This window comes from Leopardus geoffroyi, chromosome E1, assembly GCF_018350155.1.
Source record: "Leopardus geoffroyi isolate Oge1 chromosome E1, O.geoffroyi_Oge1_pat1.0, whole genome shotgun sequence".
In the NCBI taxonomy this organism is placed as follows: domain Eukaryota; kingdom Metazoa; phylum Chordata; class Mammalia; order Carnivora; family Felidae; genus Leopardus; species Leopardus geoffroyi.
Window position 1 is genome coordinate 55,309,367 of NC_059330.1, and position 18,459 is coordinate 55,327,825.

Sequence of the window (18,459 nt, forward strand, 5' to 3'; positions counted from 1 at the left end):
AATTATATGTGTATGTGTGTGTGTGTGTATATACATATATATACACACACACATATACACACACACACATATATATATATATATATATATATTTTTTTTTTTTTTTTTTTTTTTTTTTTTTTAAAGAGAGACAGATTGTGAGTGAGGGAGAAGCAGAGAGAAAGGGAAACACAGAATCCCAAGCAGGTTCCAGGCTCCCAGCTGTCAGCACAGAGCCCGATGCTAGGCTGGAACTCACCAACCATGAGATCATGACCTGAGCCAAAGCCCGAGGCTTAACCAACTGAGCCACCCCACCCAGGAGTCCCTTATTTTTTATATATTTTTGAGAGACAGACAGAGTGTGAGTGGGGGGAGGAACAGAGAGAGAGGAAGACACAGAATCCAAAGCAGGCTCCAGACTCTGAGCTGTCCGCACGGAGCCTGATTCAGGGCTCAAACTCACTAATAGAGAGTTCATGACCTGAGCCAAAGTCGGACGCTGAACCAAAGTTGGACGCTTAACCGACTGAGCCACCCAGGCGCTCTCCCCTCCGCCCCCCCCCCCCTTTTAAAATGGTGTGTGGTGAGAATCCGAGCTCATCTTTTTGCATGTGGATTTTCAGTTGTTCCAGCACCATTTGCCGAAAAGACCATTCTTTCCACACTGGGTTGTCTCAAACCCAGTGTGGAAAATCAGTTGTCCCAGCTGATTTTGTGGAAAATCAGCCCATCAGAAATATGAGGGCTTACTCTCAATTCTCTTCTATTTGACCTATGTCTATCCTGACGCCCGCACCAAACTGTCTTGATTACCGTAACTTTGTAGTAACTGAATAAGCTTTAAATAATACATATTAAGGGCTGGCTAGTGGGGAAGAAGATGGAAAAGAGCCCGCAGCTCTGAAGAGCCCATGCGGAAGTGGTGGGCGTCCTCTGATCTGTCTCCAAAGGTCTGAGGGTGGCCCTCTTCGCTCGACCGCGGGTGTCTGCCTGCGTTCTCCTGGTGCGGCCCTCAAGCTCCAGGCTTTCAACGCAAGGACCACTGGGGAGCTAAAGACGCCAAAGAACGCTCCACCCTGGCCTCCCACCCGACTCCCGCTGGGAGGTGGAGCCCCTTAATGGCACGCTTTCTCCCTCCCTCCCATTCCTGGAGGCTCTAGCGCGTAGAGGGAGCAGGAAAATCCACCAAGTGGAAAAGAGTCTGAGACCTATGCAAATCACAAGCTAATGATATGCTAATCGTCTCGCGGAGCCGGCATCTCAAGCCCCGCCCGGCTACTGGAAGGTCCAGGCCACTCGGAGCACTGGGCCAGGCTGAGGTTGGAGGTGCAGGACCCAGTCACGCCCAGCCACGCCCCCCCACCACGAGGCCCCGCCTCCTTCCCCACTGGACGGGGACTCGGAGGTGGGCCCGCCCACCGGCGCCCTGTGCCCGCCCCTCGAGGGCGCGGTTCTCCGCCTGTCGGCGTCCTGCCTCCTCCATCGCCCGCTGGCCGGGCCGCAGGAAACCGGGCGCGGCGGGAGTGGAGCCGCTTTTCTGCCGGGCCGCGCGAGCCGGTGAGCGGGCCCCCTGGGACCCCCCTCCCCCGCACTGTCCCAAAGGTGCCCTCCCGCCGAGGTCCTCGCCAGCGCCGTCGCAGACCCGCCTCGCTGTGGGCGTCCTGGGCCCCTTCCCGCTTGTGACGGGCTCTGGGTTGAGGATCCAGGAAAGTCTTGTCCCATTCCTGAGCTGCCCCAGCCTGGGATGGCTGGGGACCCCCATGCCTGAGGGGTCTCTCCCAAGCCGTTCCCACCTTCCAGGGCCTAGGGGGCTGGGGGAGGCACCGGCACCGGCACGGCGCAAGGCCTGGCCTGAAATCACGCGGGCGCCGCCTGGGCGTCCCAGACGCCCCACCCAGAGGAGATCCGTCCTGGGGAGGGTGGGAAAGCAGCATGGAAACGAGAGCCAGGACGGCAGGGACAGGGCCAGGCTGGGAAGAGCTCATGAAGTCCCTGTGGCCTACCTATCCCATCCCCCACCCAGGCTGAGGTCAGCCGGCCCCTGAATGTGGGGGAACCTTTGGAGGCAGAGAGAGGAGGAGGGTGACCTGCCCCAGTTCGAGGAGATCTGGAACGCCCTGTTCCTTCCATAGCCCCTGCCAAGTGCAGAGGTTTGAAGACTTGTCAGTCCCAACCTCAAGCTGGTTCTGGCAGCTCTTCTGTCCAGAGGAAGCCCTACCACTGCCACCCTGTGTCCTGGGCCCTGCCTCATATGGGGTCTGGGAAGGGAGGGATCTTCAGGGACTGCTCTGGGGCTGGTGGTTCTTCCTTTTCCCCTCACCGTGGGAAAGGAGCCATCCCCTCCACTCAGCACACCAAGACCCTGCAAGAGAGCTTTGGCTCACTCCTGTGACCATGCCTGCAAGCTTAGCGGGGCAGAGAGGGGATTCTGAGGGCCTCGGGAGGGCTCTGGCATCAGATGGGAAGCCCTAAAAACAAACCAAGGTGTGTGTGCAATGTGTGAAGGACAAGAAATGCTATTTGAATTTGTGCCCTGCCCATAAACCCAGCTCCCTGCCACTTGGGCGTGAAGGTAGTCTCACTCTGGGCTGGGGTTCCTGAGTGCTGAGGTGGGCAGCTCCTGTGAAAAGCTGCTCACTTCCAGTCCCAGGAAGTGAGAGTGAAGTGTCTCTAGCTGCATTTCTTTCTTTGCCTCAACCACATGCCGGGCAGTGATCATGATTCATGGTGCCCAGTACAAAGGAAAGACCACTTCCCTGCTGGGACAGAATTGGAGCCAAAGCACCCAGCCCCATCTCTGCTCTGCTCTGCTTGACTCTCCTGGAATGGACCTGTCAGCCAGGAAGCCAGGTCACCCCTGGTCCTGGCCTTGCCTGCCTCCCAGGGAACACAGGTGGGTCACTCACATTGATATTATCTTTTGTGCTCACCCAAGGCTGGGTGAGGTGTGTGAAGAAGTCCCTGCTCATAGCGTGGAGGTGGGGGGAGGAGGGTCGACAATGATAAACAAGGGAATAATCCACTCCAATGTGGTGTGAAAAGTACTATTTAGGAGAGAAATAGGGGTACCTGGGTGGCTCAGTAGGCTAAGCCTCTGACTTTAGCTCAGGTCTTGATCTCACAGTTTGTGAGTTTGAGCTCTGAATCAGGCTCTGTGCTGATAGTGCAGAGACTGCTTTGGATTCTCTCTCTCCCTGTCTCTGACTCCCCCCTCTCTCACTTGCTGTCTCTAAAAAATGAATAAAATAAAACATTTTTTTATATTTAAATTTTTTTGTTTATTTTTGAGAGAGAGAGACAGAGCGTGAGTGGGGGAGGGGCAGAGAAAGAGGGAGACACAGAATCTGAAACCAGCTCCAGACTCTGAGCTGTCAGCACAGGGCCCAATGCAGGGCTCAAACTCACTAATCGGGAGATTGTGACCTGAACTGAAACCAAGAGTCAGATGCATAACCGACTGAGCCACCCAGGTGCCCCCAAAATAAAACACTTTTTCAAAAAAGGGAAACAGGGGCACCTGGGTGGCTCAGTCAGTTAAGCATCAACTTTGGCTCAGGTCATGGTCTCACTGCTCATGGGTTCTAGCCCCGCATTGGGCTCTGCTGACAGCTCAAGAGCCCGGAGCCTGCTTCGGATTCTGTGTCTCCCTCCCTCTCTGCCCCTCCCCACCTCAAAAATAAATAAAACATTTGAAAAAAAAAAAAAAAAAGGAGAGAAATAGAGGAAGAAGGCCCAGCCCAGCCTGGGGTGGGGGCCAGGGGAGCTTCCCAGGAGTGCTGTCAGGACTGAATCTTGAAGGACCAACAGGATTCTCTCTGGCTAGGATTTTGGAATGTCCACAGCTTAGTTCTTGAGGAGGGCCCAGTTTACTGGACGAAGGGGCTGGAGGACCAAAGGGACCAAAAAGCTGTGACCTAGGAGTCACTGGGGGTATGGGAGAGGACGCCCCCTTGTGGCAGGCAGAGTTTACAAGGGAACTCCCAGAGGGAGGCCAGGGGTCCTCAGACCTGGGAGGCAGGGCTCCCAGCCGGCAAAGAAAGAGCAAAGGTGCTTGGGGTTTCCTGGGCTCTGACTGTCCCTGGAGGCCTGGAGGAAGGAGAAACTGGGAAGAGTCAGCCCCATTGAAAGATTCAGAGTAAAGATCAGAATCCTGGACAAAGTCCCCAAAGGGCTGCCCAGAGAAGTGGCTGCTGAGAAGGGTACTCTAGAAACCTCTCTGTAGAGGGGCAGGACAAGCAGGAACAAGAAAGGACCAGAACTGGGAAATGCGGAGGGGCTGGGCTGAGCTCCAGCCTCCAGCACCCCCTCCCCCACATGTCTCCCCTGTCACCCACCTCCTCCCTGCCACCTTGGGGTCAGTGACAGTGTGCTACTCTGAAGGGAACCGGCAGGGTCCCAGGGCTCAGATGGGACAGGAGTAGAGCAGTGGGGATGGAAAGGGCAGGAGGAGGTGAAGGTTGTGGAGGAAGCCTGGGCGTCCTGGGAGGAAGAGGGGAGAGCAGCGGGTCCGGGAAGGTTGGTGGGGGGGGGGGGTACAAACTGTGGCAAGGGTGTGGAGGGGACATTTGGGCCAGCACAGACAGGATCAGGTGGCGCTGGTGGCCTTTCCATTTGCTGTGGATACAGAAATCCTAGAAGGGACTGTGTCTGAGTCTGATGTTTGCCCGAGCCCGGAACTGGGCCAGGAGGATTGGGGCTGAGGGATCTCTAGGGCCAGTATCACATACGGGAGCCAGGAAGGCAGGACGCCAGCGCTTACAGCATACGCACGCACACTCTCACTCACCCTGAGGTTGGGCTGAATGGACCACTCACTTTGGCAGGGCTCCTGGGGGTCCTCTGGGGGAGGGAGCAGACTTTGTGTCCAGAGAAGAGAGAGATTGGAGCGTGTGAAGGAGGCAGTTTAGGGCGGTTCCCATAGGTGCTATTTTAAAGCACCTGAGCCTGGGGCAGAAGGTGTGGAGCGCTCGGCATGTTGGGAAGATGGGGTTGCATATTTCTGATAGTTTCCTGAGTTTCCATGGATCTTCCCAGGACCTGGGGCTAAAAGGAAGAAAACTGTGGGAACCGGAGCTCAGGGGATCCATTGGCTTCACTGGGGTGAAGGCTGCCAGAGCCCAGAGCTCTGAGTGCGGGTGAGGTCTGAAGGCCACGGGGAACCAGGAAGCAGGAGGAGAGCCCAGAGAGAGGGGACTGGAAAAGCACTCTGCATTTGAGGAGGGGGCCTTGGGGCTTTGAGGTCTGGTTACAGCAGCTTCTGTGATGGGAGGGCGGCCCGGATGGGCGGTGTCGGGGGGGGGGGGGGGGGGGGGGGGAGGCGAGAAACTGAGATAAGACTGAGCCAGATATGGGGGTGGTACGGTTTCATCTGCATGGTGTGTGACCCCATGTGCATGTGATGTGCCTGTATATTTGTGTAGCATTTGTTTATCTCTGGGCTTGTCTGCATGTGTTCATGTAGGTGTGTATTTGTACATGTGATGTCTGCATGTGTCTGTCTGTATATGTGCATGTCTGCATGTGTGACTCTGTGTGTGTGTCTGTGTCTCTAGATTTTTCTGTGTGAGCGTGTATCGGTGTAAGTGTGTCTGCACATACGTCTGTGTACCTGTGTGGTTCTGTGTGTTTCTGTCTATGCAGTGTGTGTGTGTGTATGTGTGTGTGTGTCCGTGAACATGTATCTTGGCATATGCCCATGTGTGGCTGTGTATGTATCTGCATGTTTCGGGGTGGGTGGAGGGGTTGCTCAGAGAAGCCCTGGCAGGTGGTGGGTCATTATCCAGAATCACTGTAGAACTTGACTCTGTCATGGGCTCCCTGTGAAAGGAGTAAGTGCCAAGGGCCTTTGGATGAGACCTGAGCCTTTTCCCGAAAGCTGCTGGTTTGGTGCCCTTGGAGGACTATTCTGTGTGTGCTCCTTTGACTACACTCAGCACCGGCTCACCCACCTAGGCAGTCTCAACAGCAATGACGGTAGAGCCGGCAGCGTTGTGAAAGTCTGTGTTTGTGTGCAGGAAGCCTGCTTATGGATGTTTGAAAATACATCTGTGTGTGCCTGCGGGGGCATTGGGACTAGGCTGGCTCTAGAGGTCTGTTCCATTCTACAAGCGACTACTGAGTGCTTGCTGTGTGCGGGAGGGGACCCCAAGACTGGGCCAGGAAGTACCACCCGCTGACCACCAAACGATGTAAGTCTAGGAAGAGTTCCACCCACCTGCCCTGTTGCATTGTTGGCTCACCTACCTGCCTCTCCTGCCCGGCTGGCTCTGGGAAGTGGGTGAAAGGAAATGCCAAGGCCAGCGTGTTTGCCTCTGGCCATCTCCTAGGGGGCGGTACACTTGGTGATACCTAGTGCTGGGGCAAGAGGAAGGAATGGTTTCAGCCACCCAGGGAAAGTGGCAGGTGAACACGGGGAGGGTCGGCAGCTCCATTCTGTCCCCTCCACAGGTGGCCCAGGCAGTGGCAGCCGTGACAGTGAGGCGGTGACAGCAGAATTTGTGGCAAAGGATGCCCCAGGTCCTGGAGCGTGCAGAGGGCTGCTGGGCCTGGGTAGTGCTGCTGGCCTCCCTGGTGACCCAGGGCCTCACCCTGGGCTTCCCCACATGCACTGGCATCTTCTTCACTGAACTGCAGCATGAGTTCCAGGCCAGCAACAGTGAGACCTCCTGGTTCCCCTCCATCCTGACAGCCATGCTCCACGCTGGGGGTGAGCAGCCTGGGGAGGGCCCAAGGGAGGGTTGAGAAAGAGCAGGGGGTGAGAGAGGAAGCCACAGTCTCCCTGGCCTCCTGGATCCCTCTCTCTGCGACCACAGGCTTTGTCTCATGGGGTGAATTCCTAAGATGTCACCTGATTTCAGCAGGACCAGCCCCCCTGGCTGGAATCCCGTAGGTCTGGGCTGGGCAGGTCTGGGCTAGGCTGGGCTGGGGAGGGGGGAGAGGGCTAGAGGCTCCTGGGATACAAAGCCAATCCTCTCAGTGGCTGGGGGATCAATGCGGACTGTAGGAATGTCAGGCACTCAGCAGACTTGAGGAAGAGACACTTGAGCGATCTCTCTGAACCTGTTGCTTCCTCTGCAATATAGAGGTAATGCCCAGCACCCTACCCACCTCCTACATGGGATCATAGGGAAGATCACATGACTCCCCGGAAAGTAGTATTTGGAGGCCCTCATTAGAGTCTTCAGTATGGGAAAGGGGGCTTGAGGTACACACCAGGTGCAAGATCGGGGCAGGGCAAGAGCCCCATCTCTCACCCTGAGGCAGAAGGGCTGGGGAGGTGGCCGGGAAGGCAGTGCCCCACCTCATTTCCTGTTTGGCTCCTCCAGGAATGTGGCCCCCTCGCCTTGTGAAGGGGGAAGGCCAGGGCTGCCTGCGAGGCTCTCTACAATAGACTTGGGCTCAGGGGCCTGCCCCTGGCTCCTGAGAGCTCTATCACGGAGACTCCATAGACAGTGACCTCCTCCCGGTGTCAGGGTGGGGGCCGGTCAACTGCAGCCAGATCTCCCAGTCCTCAGGACTCTCCCCATGGGTGTGCTTGCTTGCCTCAGGTGACCCCATCTCCCTACCAACCTCCTGCCACTCCCTCCACCTGGTACCAGCAGCCTCCTTGTTATTCCAGGTCCTTCCTTCCAATTGGGTGGGAGGTCAGACTGGGATAGATGCCCTCACTGAGGTGATCCCTGCACCTGCCACCCCAGGGCATGGGCTCGGGGCCCTGGGAAAGGCTGGGACTGGCCCAGACCGCATGACCTTTTCACCTACAAGGCTGGAGCAGAAGTGGGAACCTCAGGCAGTTGCTTCCATGCTTCCGGAGCGGGGTCTGCGTCAGGTACTGGGAAACCGGCACCCAGTGGGGACCCCCACTTCTCCACCAGCTTTAGACTCACCGCCCCCTGGCAGGCACACCAGCCCCTCAGTCGGCCTGGGATTCCTGTCTGTCTCACATACATACGCCTTTAGCCCATACTCATTCAGAGTATTGTAGACATTTTAAACTTGAATATGTCCTTGATCCCAGGCACTCCCTGCCCCACCCATCTTAGAGATGAAGAAAACAAGCAAGCACAGAGTGCAGGACATGCTCAGGGTAGCCGAGTGGGTTTGGGGAGCAGTGCCCCTGCAGAGGAAACCCCCTGCCTCCCGGCACCCTCAGCTGGCACAGGTCCCAGCCCCACCCCGAACTCCATGACTCAGGACTTTTCCAAAGTCAGGCCAGAATTTGGGGTGGGGAAGATGGCAGAAGTGTGGGACAGCAGTCATGTTCACTGCAGAGGCTTGCCTCTCTATAGCGGCCTCTGCTTGATTAGCTCTGAGTATGGGCCACTCACTTCCTCTGTCACTCCCGTACTCATACTGGCTCACACCCCCCTCAACCCCAGAGGCACACATGCGCACGCGCGCACACACACACTTCCCTTGTCCCTTTGGCTGCTCTCTGGGAGAGCAACTCTGGAGAGACTCCATTATGTGTCCTTGAGGGCAGGGCACCTGGTGAATGAAGCCCTGCCAGGTGAGGAGAAGCAGCCAGCCAGGACTGGCTGCTTTCTGCCCTGGCTCTGGAGTCGTGAGAAAGCAGCTCGGGATGGGCGTGGGGTGGAAGAGAACAGGCCCTTCTCCACCAGAAAGCCAAACATCTGAGTGCAAGACTTTGTGTTGGCTGGATGTGATGGGGGTAGGGGGAGAGGGCACCCCACCCAGTTTTCTCCAGGGTCCCAGGCTGCCCACCTGGACGTGATGGAGCATAGTGGGAGGACTGTGGCCAGTCCTCTTGAGAATGGGAGGTAGGCAAGGGCCTGAACACTCGTGGGACCTCCCCTCGCAGCTGGTCAGATGTCATCCAGTGTGACCTCCTGTAGGGGAGGAAACTGAGGCACAGAGAGGGATTGCGTTTGCCCCAGCCCAGAGCCAGCCTGTGGCAGGGTGGCAATCAAAATCTAGGCTTACAGGCCTCAGGGCTGTGCCCTTTAAGCTGCCACACTAGTTCCTGCTGGAAGCACCTCCCGACCCCCCTGTCTGCCTCCCTGCAGTCCTCCTCACTCAGCTGCCACCTGCTGGCTGCCTCCTCACCCCTGCCCTTCCCTGCTCCTCCTCACAGGACCCCTATGCAGCATCCTGGTGGGACGCTTTGGCTGCAGAGTGACGGTGATGCTGGGGGGCGCACTGGCCAGCCTCGGCATGGTGGCCAGCTCCTTCTGCCACACCCTTAGCCAGCTCTACCTCACGGCAGGATTCATCACAGGTGACTGTATTCCCATTTCTAGAATTTCTGGGTGCCTCCTAAAAAGTGCCAGACGTAAGTGCAGGCAGTGTGCCTTATCTTCTGGGGCTGCTTCTAGCCACACGAGGGAGAAGGACAACGAACAGATAAATGAAGAAGGATTGTTGCTGATCATGACAAGCACCTGAGAAGACAGGACAGCTGATATGATCGTGTCCTGGCTCGGGATGGGGGTGGGCAGAGATTCAACAAGCAAAGAGGTAAAATACCTAGAACACCCCATGCCGAAGGTAAAGCAAGGGCGGGAGAGGTTACTACTTTCAACAGGGCAGTGAGGGAAAGCCTTGCAGAGAAGGGGACATTTGGGCAGAGAACTAATGGGGAGGTGAGGGAATCTGCAACCAGGCCCTTGGGGAAAGAGCATTCCAACAGCAAGGGCAAAGGCCCAGAAGCGCCCAGCAGGCAGTGAGGTGGCCAGTAGGGTAGAAGCACACGAGTAAGGGGGTCAAAAGGTGGGGTGGCGGCTGGATGGGGGGTTCAGTAACATCATCCAACTGCCATTTGTAGAGCACCACTCTGGCTCCTGTATTGAGCACTGGGGGGGGGAGGGGGGGGGCGGCGCACCAGGTTGGAGCAGGAGAACAGGTACAGCCAGGAAGTGGCTATACCTTCAACCAGGGCAATGTGATGGAGACGATAAGTGGTCAGGTTCAGGACTGCAGGTGAGGTGCAGAAGAGAATCAAGGACAACCCAAGCTTCTAGGACCCAAGAAGGGTGACACCAAGGTTTTTGCCCCAAACCACCAGAAGGATGAAGTAGCCTTTAACTACAATGGGGAAACTAGGGGAGGAGCAGGTTTGTGGGCGCTTGGGAAGCTCAGGTGTGGACACATCCAATCTGAGCTGCAAGAGGCAGTTAGGGATCAAGACATGGCTGGCATTCAGGTCTTGAGGCGAAGTATCATCCTGCTCTCCCTGAGGGAACAAGGGTGGGTGGCTGAGGAGGCCTGAACACTGAGTCCCAGGACCCTGCAGTGCCCAGCATTCTGGGTGGGAAGAAGTGACAGAGGCAGGAAGAGACACAGGAGAGCAGGATTTCTCACGAGAGCAAGCAAAGAAAGTGCACGGGGTCGTGGCGGGAGTGAGGGCTGCTGTGGATCAGATGGAGGGGACCAGCCTTGATCTTTGGATTTGGCAATATGGAGGTTGGTGACGTTGGTAAGAGCAATTCTGGAGCAGAGGTGAGAGTGAAAGTCTGATTGGAATAGATTCAAAAGAGAATAGGAAGACAGGAATTGGAGACAGCCAAGATAAAACAGTATTTCCAGGAAGTTACAGTGAAGGGGAATGGAGAAATGGGCCAGTATCCAGAAGAGGCTGGGGTCAAGAGAGGGGTTTTTTTTTTGTTTTGCTTTGCTTTGTTTTGCCTTTTTTTTTTTTTCCAGAGAGTGAGAGAGAACGTGCGCACACTTGAACAGGGGAGGGGTAGAGGAAGAGAGAGAGAGAGAGAGAGATTGAATCTCAAGCAGGGTCCATGCTCAGTGCAGAGCCCAGAACAGGCTGGATCTCATGACCTGAGCTGAAATCAAGAGTTGGACACTCAAGGGACTGAGCCACCCGGGCGCCCTTTCCTCCCTGCCTTTTTTAGATTGTGTTGTTTGTTCGTTTGTTTGAGAGAGAGAGAGAGAGGGAGAGAGAGATGCACTCACACCCAGAGGAAGAGACAGAATCTTAAGTAGGCTCCACACTCATCACAGAGCCCGACGCAGGGCTCGATTCCACGACCCTGGAATCCTAATCTGAGCTGAAATCAAGAATTGGAGGGGCGCCTGGGTGGCGCAGTCGGTTAAGCGTCCGACTTCAGCCAGGTCACGATCTCGCGGTCCGTGAGTTCGAGCCCCGCATCAGGCTCTGGGCGATGGCTCAGAGCCTGGAGCCTGTTTCCAATTCTGTGTCTCCCTCTCTCTCTGCCCCTCCCCCGTTCATGCTCTCTCTCTGTCCCAAAAATAAATAAACGTTGAAAAAAAAAATTAAAAAAAAAAAAAAAAAAAAAGAATTGGATGCTCAGGGTGCCTGGGTGGCTGAGTCGGTTAAGCGTCCGACTTCGGCTCAGGTCATGATCTCACAGTTTGTGGGTTCGAGTCCCTTGTCGGGCTCCGTGCTCACAGCTTGGAGCCTGGAGTCTGCTTTGGATTCTGTGTCTGCCTCTCTCTCTCTGCCCCTCCCCCACTCACACTCTGTCTCTCTCTCTCTCTCTCAAAAATAAATAAACATTAACAAAAATTTTAAAAGTAAAAAAAAAATGGGATGCTCAAAGGGGCTCCTGGGTGGCTCAGTTAGTTAAGCATCAAACTTCAGCTCAGGTCATGATCTCGCAGTCCATGAGTTCAAGCCCCACGTCGGGCTGTGTGCTGACAGCTCAGAGCCTGGAGCCTGCTTCCAATTCTGGGTCTCCCTCTCTCTCTGCCCCTCCCTCACTTGCACTCTATCTCTCTCTGTGTCTCCAAAATAAACATTAAAAAAAAAAAAAAAAAAAAGAATTGGATGCTCAACAGATTGAGCCATCCAGGCGCCCTATGTTTTTTTTTTTTTTTTTTTTTTAAGTTTATTTATTTTGAGAGAAAGGATAGAGAGCACATGTTTGCACAAGTGGGGGAGGGGCAGAGAGAGAGAGGGAGAGACAATCCCAAGCAGGCTTTAAGCCATCAGTGCAGTGCCAGATGCTGGGTTCAATCTCACGAACAGTGAGATCATGACCTGAGCCGAAAGCAAGAGTCCGACGCTTAACCGACTGAGCCACCCAGGCGCCCCACCCCCCATTTTTTGCTTTTTTAAACCGCTTTATTAACTTCACAATATATAATGAGTATCATTCCATGCAATAGAGTAAAACTCCCCTGCTGACAGAATCTTACAGACTGGGTCAAAATATAACGTTAAAAGTGTGCCTGGCTGGCTCAGTCGGTAGAGCATGTGACTCTTGATCTCAGAGTCATGAGTTCAAGCCCCATGTTGGGCATGGAGCCTACTTAAAACAAAAGCAAAACCCACATTCAATTAGAAGCTGGATGGGGCACCTGGGTGGCGCAGTCGGTTAAGCGTCCGACTTCAGCCAGGTCACGATCTCGCGATCCGTGAGTTCGAGCCCCGCGTCAGGCTCTGGGCTGATGGCTCAGAGCCTGGAGCCTGTTTCCGATTCTGTGTCTCCCTCTCTCTCTGCCCCTCCCCCATTCATGCTCTGTCTCTCTCTGTCCCAAAAATAAATAAACGTTGAAAAAAAAAATTTTTTTAAAAAGAAGCTGGTTGGGGGGCGCCTGGGTGGCGCAGTCGGTTAAGTGTCCGACTTCAGCCAGGTCACGATCTCGCGGTCCGTGAGTTCGAGCCCCGCGTCGGGCTCTGGGCTGATGGCTCAGAGCCTGGAGCCTGTTTCCGATTCTGTGTCTCCCTCTCTCTCTGCCCCTCCCCCGTTCATGCTCTGTCTCTCTCTGTCCCAAAAATAAATAAACGTTGAAAAAAAAAATTTAAAAAAAAAAAAAAAAAAAGAAGCTGGTTGGGGCACCTGGTTGGCTCAGTTGGTTAAGTGTCCGACTTCAGCTCAGGTCAAGTTCTGTTTGTGAGTTTGAGCCCCACATTGGGCTCTCTGCTGTCAGCACGGAGCCCACTTTGGATATTCTGTCTCCCTCTCTCTGCCCCTTACCTGCTCGCTCTCTCTTTCAAGAATAGGGGTGCCTGGGTGGCTCAGTAGGTTAAGCATCAACTTCAGCTCAGGTCATGATCTCACAGTTTGTGGGTTCAAGCCCCGTGCCAGGCTCTGTGCTGACGGCTCAGAGCCTGCTTTGGATTCTGTGTCGCCCTCTCTCTCTTTGCCCCTCCTTCGCTTGTGCTCTGTCTCTCTTTCTCAAAAATAAATAAACGTTAAAAATTTTTTTAAAAAACCAAAAATAAACATTAAAAAAAAAAAAAGCTGATAACAGGAGCCCCACAAGAAACAGGTAACACCAAAAGGTTTACAATCTAGGTACATCGTGAACATGTAAGTTTAGGAAGCAGGTGCGTCTTCTTATGGACTTGAGGGAAAACATCAGGATTCAAGGCATAAGGCAAAACTCATCATGATGGTCACGGTGAGGAGGGTCAGTGCTAACTGCTCGCAGGCCACAAGTGAGTTGCTTTTCCCTCTGATGTCTCACTTCCTCCTCAATCCTTCTCAAATTCTCTTCTCTTACCCTTGCCTGTGGCTCTCCAAGCCTCTGACTCCTGTCTCACCTATACTGCAGGATAGAATGGCCTAGGATTTACTCTAGGCTCATGATACTCGCCAGCTTCCAAAGGGAGGGCTGGGGACCCTCAGGGCCGCCAGGAGCAGGTACTGAGAAGGGAGCGATGGCAGGGTTTCTGTTTCGGTTTGGTTTTAATGGGAGAAATAACGATAAAGGAGAATGATCTGGCAAAGAGGAGAAAACGGTTGGTGCAGGAGAGGGAAATTGCTGGAGGGATACAACTTTGAGTAGACAAGATGCAGGCGTAAGTGGAGGATTGGTCTCAGCTGGCAGTCTGGACCGTCCAGTGTCACAGGTGGGAGGCAGGTGGTCAGTTGGGAGTGAGGATGGGGAACGGGTGGGGATGCCTGGAGAAGGACTGGTGCTCTTCCGGGAGGGCAAGAGAATAAATGGACGGTGGCATCGCAGGTGGCCCAAGGGCTGTGGTCATGGTGTAGTTGTGAGCTTTCCCTCTAACATGTTCAGCTGTGCAGGGCAGACATGGATTGGGTCGCGGGTGGCATCTGAACTGAGCCAGGAGAGGGAGGTCTAAGGGAAGCGTATTCTAGGCAGTGGGAACAGCACCGGCAAATGTCCAGCGGTGAGGGGCAGCTTGGTGTCCAGAGGAAGAGAAAGAAGCTGATGTCGCTCAATCATGGTGAGTGACAGGGACAATGGCCTGAGATGATCAGGGCCAGACTGTGCAGAGCCTTCCAGGGCATAGTAAATTCTGTGGCATTTTTTTTTTTCCTAGATGTGATGGGAAGTCTTTGGAAAGCTAAGCGGGGAAGGGACTTACCCCAATTTAGTTTTTTTTTTTTTTTTTTAATGTTTATTTACTCTTTTTTGAGAGAGAGACAGAGCATGAGTGGGCGAGGGGCAGAGAGGGAGACACAGAATCTGAACCAGGCTCCAGGCTCGGAGCTATCAGCACAGAGCCTGATGCGGGGCTTGAACTCATGAACTATGAGATCATGGCCTGAGCCGAAGTCGGACGCTCAACCGACTGAGCTACCAGGTGCCCCTCAATTTAGGTCTTTAAAGATCACTCTGGTGCTGTGCCAAGGGAAACAGGTGTGACCCTGGCAGTCCTGGGAAGGCAGATCTGAGGGCAGGGGTGGGACACTTCTAAGGAGGTGGTGAGGCAGGCTGCTTCCATCTTAAATCCATCCTTGGGGACCTGGAAGTAGGTCTGGGCTAGAGCGGAAGGAGGGCAGACATGGGACACGACCCCATGACCCCGCTCTGAGTGCTGGTGGGAGGCCCCCCCAATGCCCTTGAGCTGGTCTCTCTCCCCCTGCAGGCCTGGGCATGTGCTTCAGCTTCCAGTCGAGCATCACGGTGCTGGGCTTCTACTTCTCCCGCCATCGGGCACTGGCCAACGCACTGGCTTCAGTGGGCGTCTCCCTGGGCATCACGCTCTGGCCACTGCTCTCCCGCTACCTCCTGGAGAACCTGGGCTGGAGAGGCACTTTCCTCATCTTCGGCGGGGTCCTTCTCCACTGCTGCGTCTGCGGGGCCATCATGAGGCCTGTGGCCACCAGCACGGCCCCTGAGACCAAAGAAGGCCCCCCTCCACCTTCCAAGACATCCGCACCTGGCTGCCTGGCAGCGTGCGGTGCGGCCATCCAGCGCCACCTGGCCTTCGACATCCTGCGGCACAACGCGGGCTACCGAGTGTTCACGCTGGGCGTTATGTGGATGATCCTGGGCTTCCCGCTGCCTCACGTCTTCCTGGTGCCGTACGCCACGCGGCATGGGGTGGACGAGCACAAGGCGGCCCTGCTCATCTCCATCATCGGCTTCAGCAACATCTTCCTGCGGCCCGTGGCTGGGCTGCTGGCAGGCCGGCGGGACTTTGCCGGCCACCGGAAGTACCTGTTCAGCCTGGCAGCCCTGCTCAATGGCCTCACCAACCTGGTGTGTGCAGCGTCAGCGGACTTCCGGGTGTTGGTGGTCTACTGCTTGGTGTACAGCGTGTCCATGAGTGGCATTGGTGCCCTCCTTTTCCAGGTGCTCATGGACATCGTGCCCATGGATCGGTTCTCCAGCGCCCTGGGCCTCTTCACCGTCCTGGAGAGCGTCTCCATCCTTACCTCCCCGCCACTGGCTGGTGAGGCCCCGGGAGGGCGGGACCTGGGTGGCGGGATATGGAGACAGGGAGGAGAGGAACAGTCTGGACAGATTCGGGTGCCATCCAGCATCTCCAGGGCTAGGAACCTGGAATCCGATTTTTCCCAAACACCTTAGGGGCCTGGCTGCAGACTGTTCCCCAGCTGGCACCCAGGGTGTAAATAGTTAAAAATAAGGATTTTCGTACCAGCTGTACTGGAGCCCTTCCCTTTCTTCTCTGTGCCTCTGTTTTCTTATCAGTAAAGTGGGGGCGATAAGAGAATCTACCTCGTAGGCTTGTGAGGATCACTGTTACATAGCAAAGAGCTTACCAGAAAGCCTGGCACGTAATAAATGCCACGCACGCACATGTTTCCTGTTATTAACATCCTGGCTCTCCCACTTCCTGCCTGTGGGACCCAGGCACGTCATTTTCCTTCTCTGAGCCACAGTGTCATCTACAAAATGCAGACAAGAACACCTGCCCTCGCCACCGATCAGCCCATGCCAGGCATTGGTGGGCACGGATGAATACGGAGGCCTAGTCCCCACCTCTCAGGGCTGACTTTCTGGTGGGAGAGTCCGGAATTAAAGCAGAGAGACACGATTTGCTCAGCACGGTGATTTGTGCCGGGAGGGAAACAAACCGATGTGGGAGCAGAGACCCCCATGAGCAGACTTGCCAGGCAGCTGAGAGTGTGACATTCAAAGTGACAGCGAAGGTGTGTGAAGCCCTTGCTGCTGGGGGACAGTCAGTACATGGCAGGGGTTAGTACTGTAGTGCAGTGATGATGGGGACTCTTCCCAAGTGTGGCACTGAAGTCCCAGTTTCCGAGGGAGTTCTACAAGCCAACAAGTGGAGACAGCTTACCCAGGAGGAAGTACAGGAGGGCCTGGGCGTGGCTGGGCAGATATCCCAGACTGCTAGCTTCCTGCTACCAAGGGTAAGGGAGACAGGCCCTTAGGTGCTTTTCTGGCCCAGAGGTTCTTCCTGCCCCTGGGAGAGCAGGTTTCCTGTTTCCTCTCGTTTCATTCAACAGATCTCTACTGAGTGCCTTCTAGATGCCAGGCACAATAGCTGATACTGGGGATACGGCAGAGCCAAAAATAAGTCCCTGCTCTCTGAGAGCACACAAGTTAGTGGGAAGGAGGCCTGGTATCCCTGGGACGGTGGCCTAACTTGCTCTCTGTCCCCCAGGGCTCCTCCTCGACACCACCAACAACTTTAGCTACGTTTTCTACATGTCAAGCTTCTTCCTCATATCAGCTGCCCTCTTCATGGGTGGCAGCTTCTGTGTCCTGCAGAAGAAGGAGAGGCAAGGCAGGCCGGCCGAGGCCGAAGGAGCCATCACAGAAGTTGCCTCAGAGCGAGGCCTCACAGTGGAGGACTCACGTGGTTCCGAGAAGCAGCTATACACCGAGATCACATATGTGACCAGCGTCTGAGCCCTGGGATCGTGTGTGTGACCAGCGGCTGAGCCCCAGGGTCTTGTGTGTGACCAGTGGCTGAGCCCTGAGGTCAGTGAGTGACCACTGCCTCAGCCTAGGGATGTGATGTCCAGCTGCCAGAGGCTGGGGTGAAGGGCTCACCAGGAAGCCTGAACCAAAAGCCATCCAGGCTCTCTACATTGGGACTCAGCCAGGAGCTGGGACCTTGGAGGCTGGCCTCCAAAGACTCAGGGTTCCTTCCAACCAGCAGAATCCGGGAGCGGGTCCTCCTGACTTTTCCCCTTGGGTACCAGAGTGAGTCTAAACCCTCCTCGGCTCAGCTGGCTGCCCAGTATTGCTGTTGCAACTCAGCACACTAGACCCTCCAGTCTAGCTCAATGTCTCTGATGTGATCTCTTTGTCCTTCTCCGGCCTCCAGACAGTTCCAAAGAGCCCACCCCACCTCTGAGGCCCTCCTGCCCCATTTCTTCTCAAGTGCCCCAGCCTTTGCCTTAGGGCTACCCACAGCACAGGTTGCTGGGCCTCATGCTTACTGGAACCTTGGGAAGAAGAACCTCATGTGAGAATGAGTTATGGCCAGTGATGGTGGAGGGCCAGGCTGAGGGGTTGGCCTGGACGCAGGCTACGGACAGATGAAATGTTGGGTAGAAGAGCCATCCTGGCGTCTGAGCAAAGAACCGGAGGGGAGCCCCTCCTTGGCTTGAGTCCTAGAATCAGTGTGAGGGGTCCCTGCACACTGAGCAGGGCCTGCTCTAGGGTCTCCCTCCCTCCCTTGCCCTCCCCTCCCCCTGCCCCCCAATCTTAGCCATGAACATTAGTGCTGGGGTAGATGGAAACCTGACATTTGACTGAGCAGGGTGGGGAAGGATTGCTAGGCAGAGCCCAAGGACCTCTGTGAAGACAGGGCTGCTTTTGCAACAGAAGCCCTTTTACTCCTCCCTCCTGTCCTGCTCTCTTTACTGTGTCACAGGCGTCCACCCTGCTGCTCCCTGTTGGCCTGTGCCTGTGACATGGAGGTCAGTGCTCCCCACATGCATACTCTTTTTGCTGGTACCATGGTCATCACTTGGGGGCTAGCTGTCATCAGCCCAAACTTGTCCCAGCAGGGTACCAACTGAGGCAATGGAAAAAGAGTTTGTTTGAATCACACACAAAAACGTTCCTGCCGCAGGTTATAAACCTGGTGAACTAATGAAACCGGAAAACAGGCGGAAGTCCTGCCCCTCCCCCTACAGTTCTCCCTGCTCAGCAGGGGTCCGCTCTGACCCAAGTCCTTGTTTGTTGATTCAGGCTCAACCAGGCTCCAACAAGAAAGCCTTATCGGGAAAATAAATTTTATTTTCGTGACCTGACTTCAGCCTTCCTTCTTTTCCTGCCCAGCTGGCGTGAGTAAGCATCCTTGGGGATGTTCAGTTTTTTCCAGGACCCTGCCATGAGTGC

General features: G+C 55.2%; 1 protein-coding gene and 1 non-coding gene across 6 annotated transcripts; both read left to right on the plus strand.

Annotated features, from left to right (window-relative positions):
* The first annotated feature begins 1,419 nt into the window (after window positions 1-1,419).
* SLC16A5 (solute carrier family 16 member 5) lies at window positions 1,420-18,371 on the plus strand. 5 transcript variants are annotated; one of them, XM_045490835.1, is made up of 6 exons: window positions 2,763-2,875; window positions 5,997-6,170; window positions 6,430-6,688; window positions 9,077-9,220; window positions 14,762-15,571; window positions 16,769-18,371. In XM_045490835.1, exons 3-6 carry the CDS (start codon window positions 6,490-6,492, stop codon window positions 17,014-17,016), a joined length of 1,401 nt encoding a protein of 466 aa, XP_045346791.1. In that variant the 5' UTR covers window positions 2,763-2,875; window positions 5,997-6,170; window positions 6,430-6,489; the 3' UTR covers window positions 17,017-18,371. The 5 variants fall into 5 exon arrangements, with proteins under 5 accessions (XP_045346792.1, XP_045346793.1, XP_045346791.1 ...); XM_045490833.1 differs by lacking the exon at window positions 2,763-2,875 and adding an exon at window positions 4,551-5,117; XM_045490836.1 differs by lacking the exons at window positions 5,997-6,170; window positions 6,430-6,688 and adding an exon at window positions 1,420-1,539 and having other exon boundaries at window positions 2,691-2,875.
* Window positions 12,146-12,218, plus strand: TRNAK-CUU. The gene has a single exon. It is a non-coding gene; the product is annotated as a tRNA-Lys (tRNA).
* Window positions 18,372-18,459: the final 88 nt, after the last annotated feature.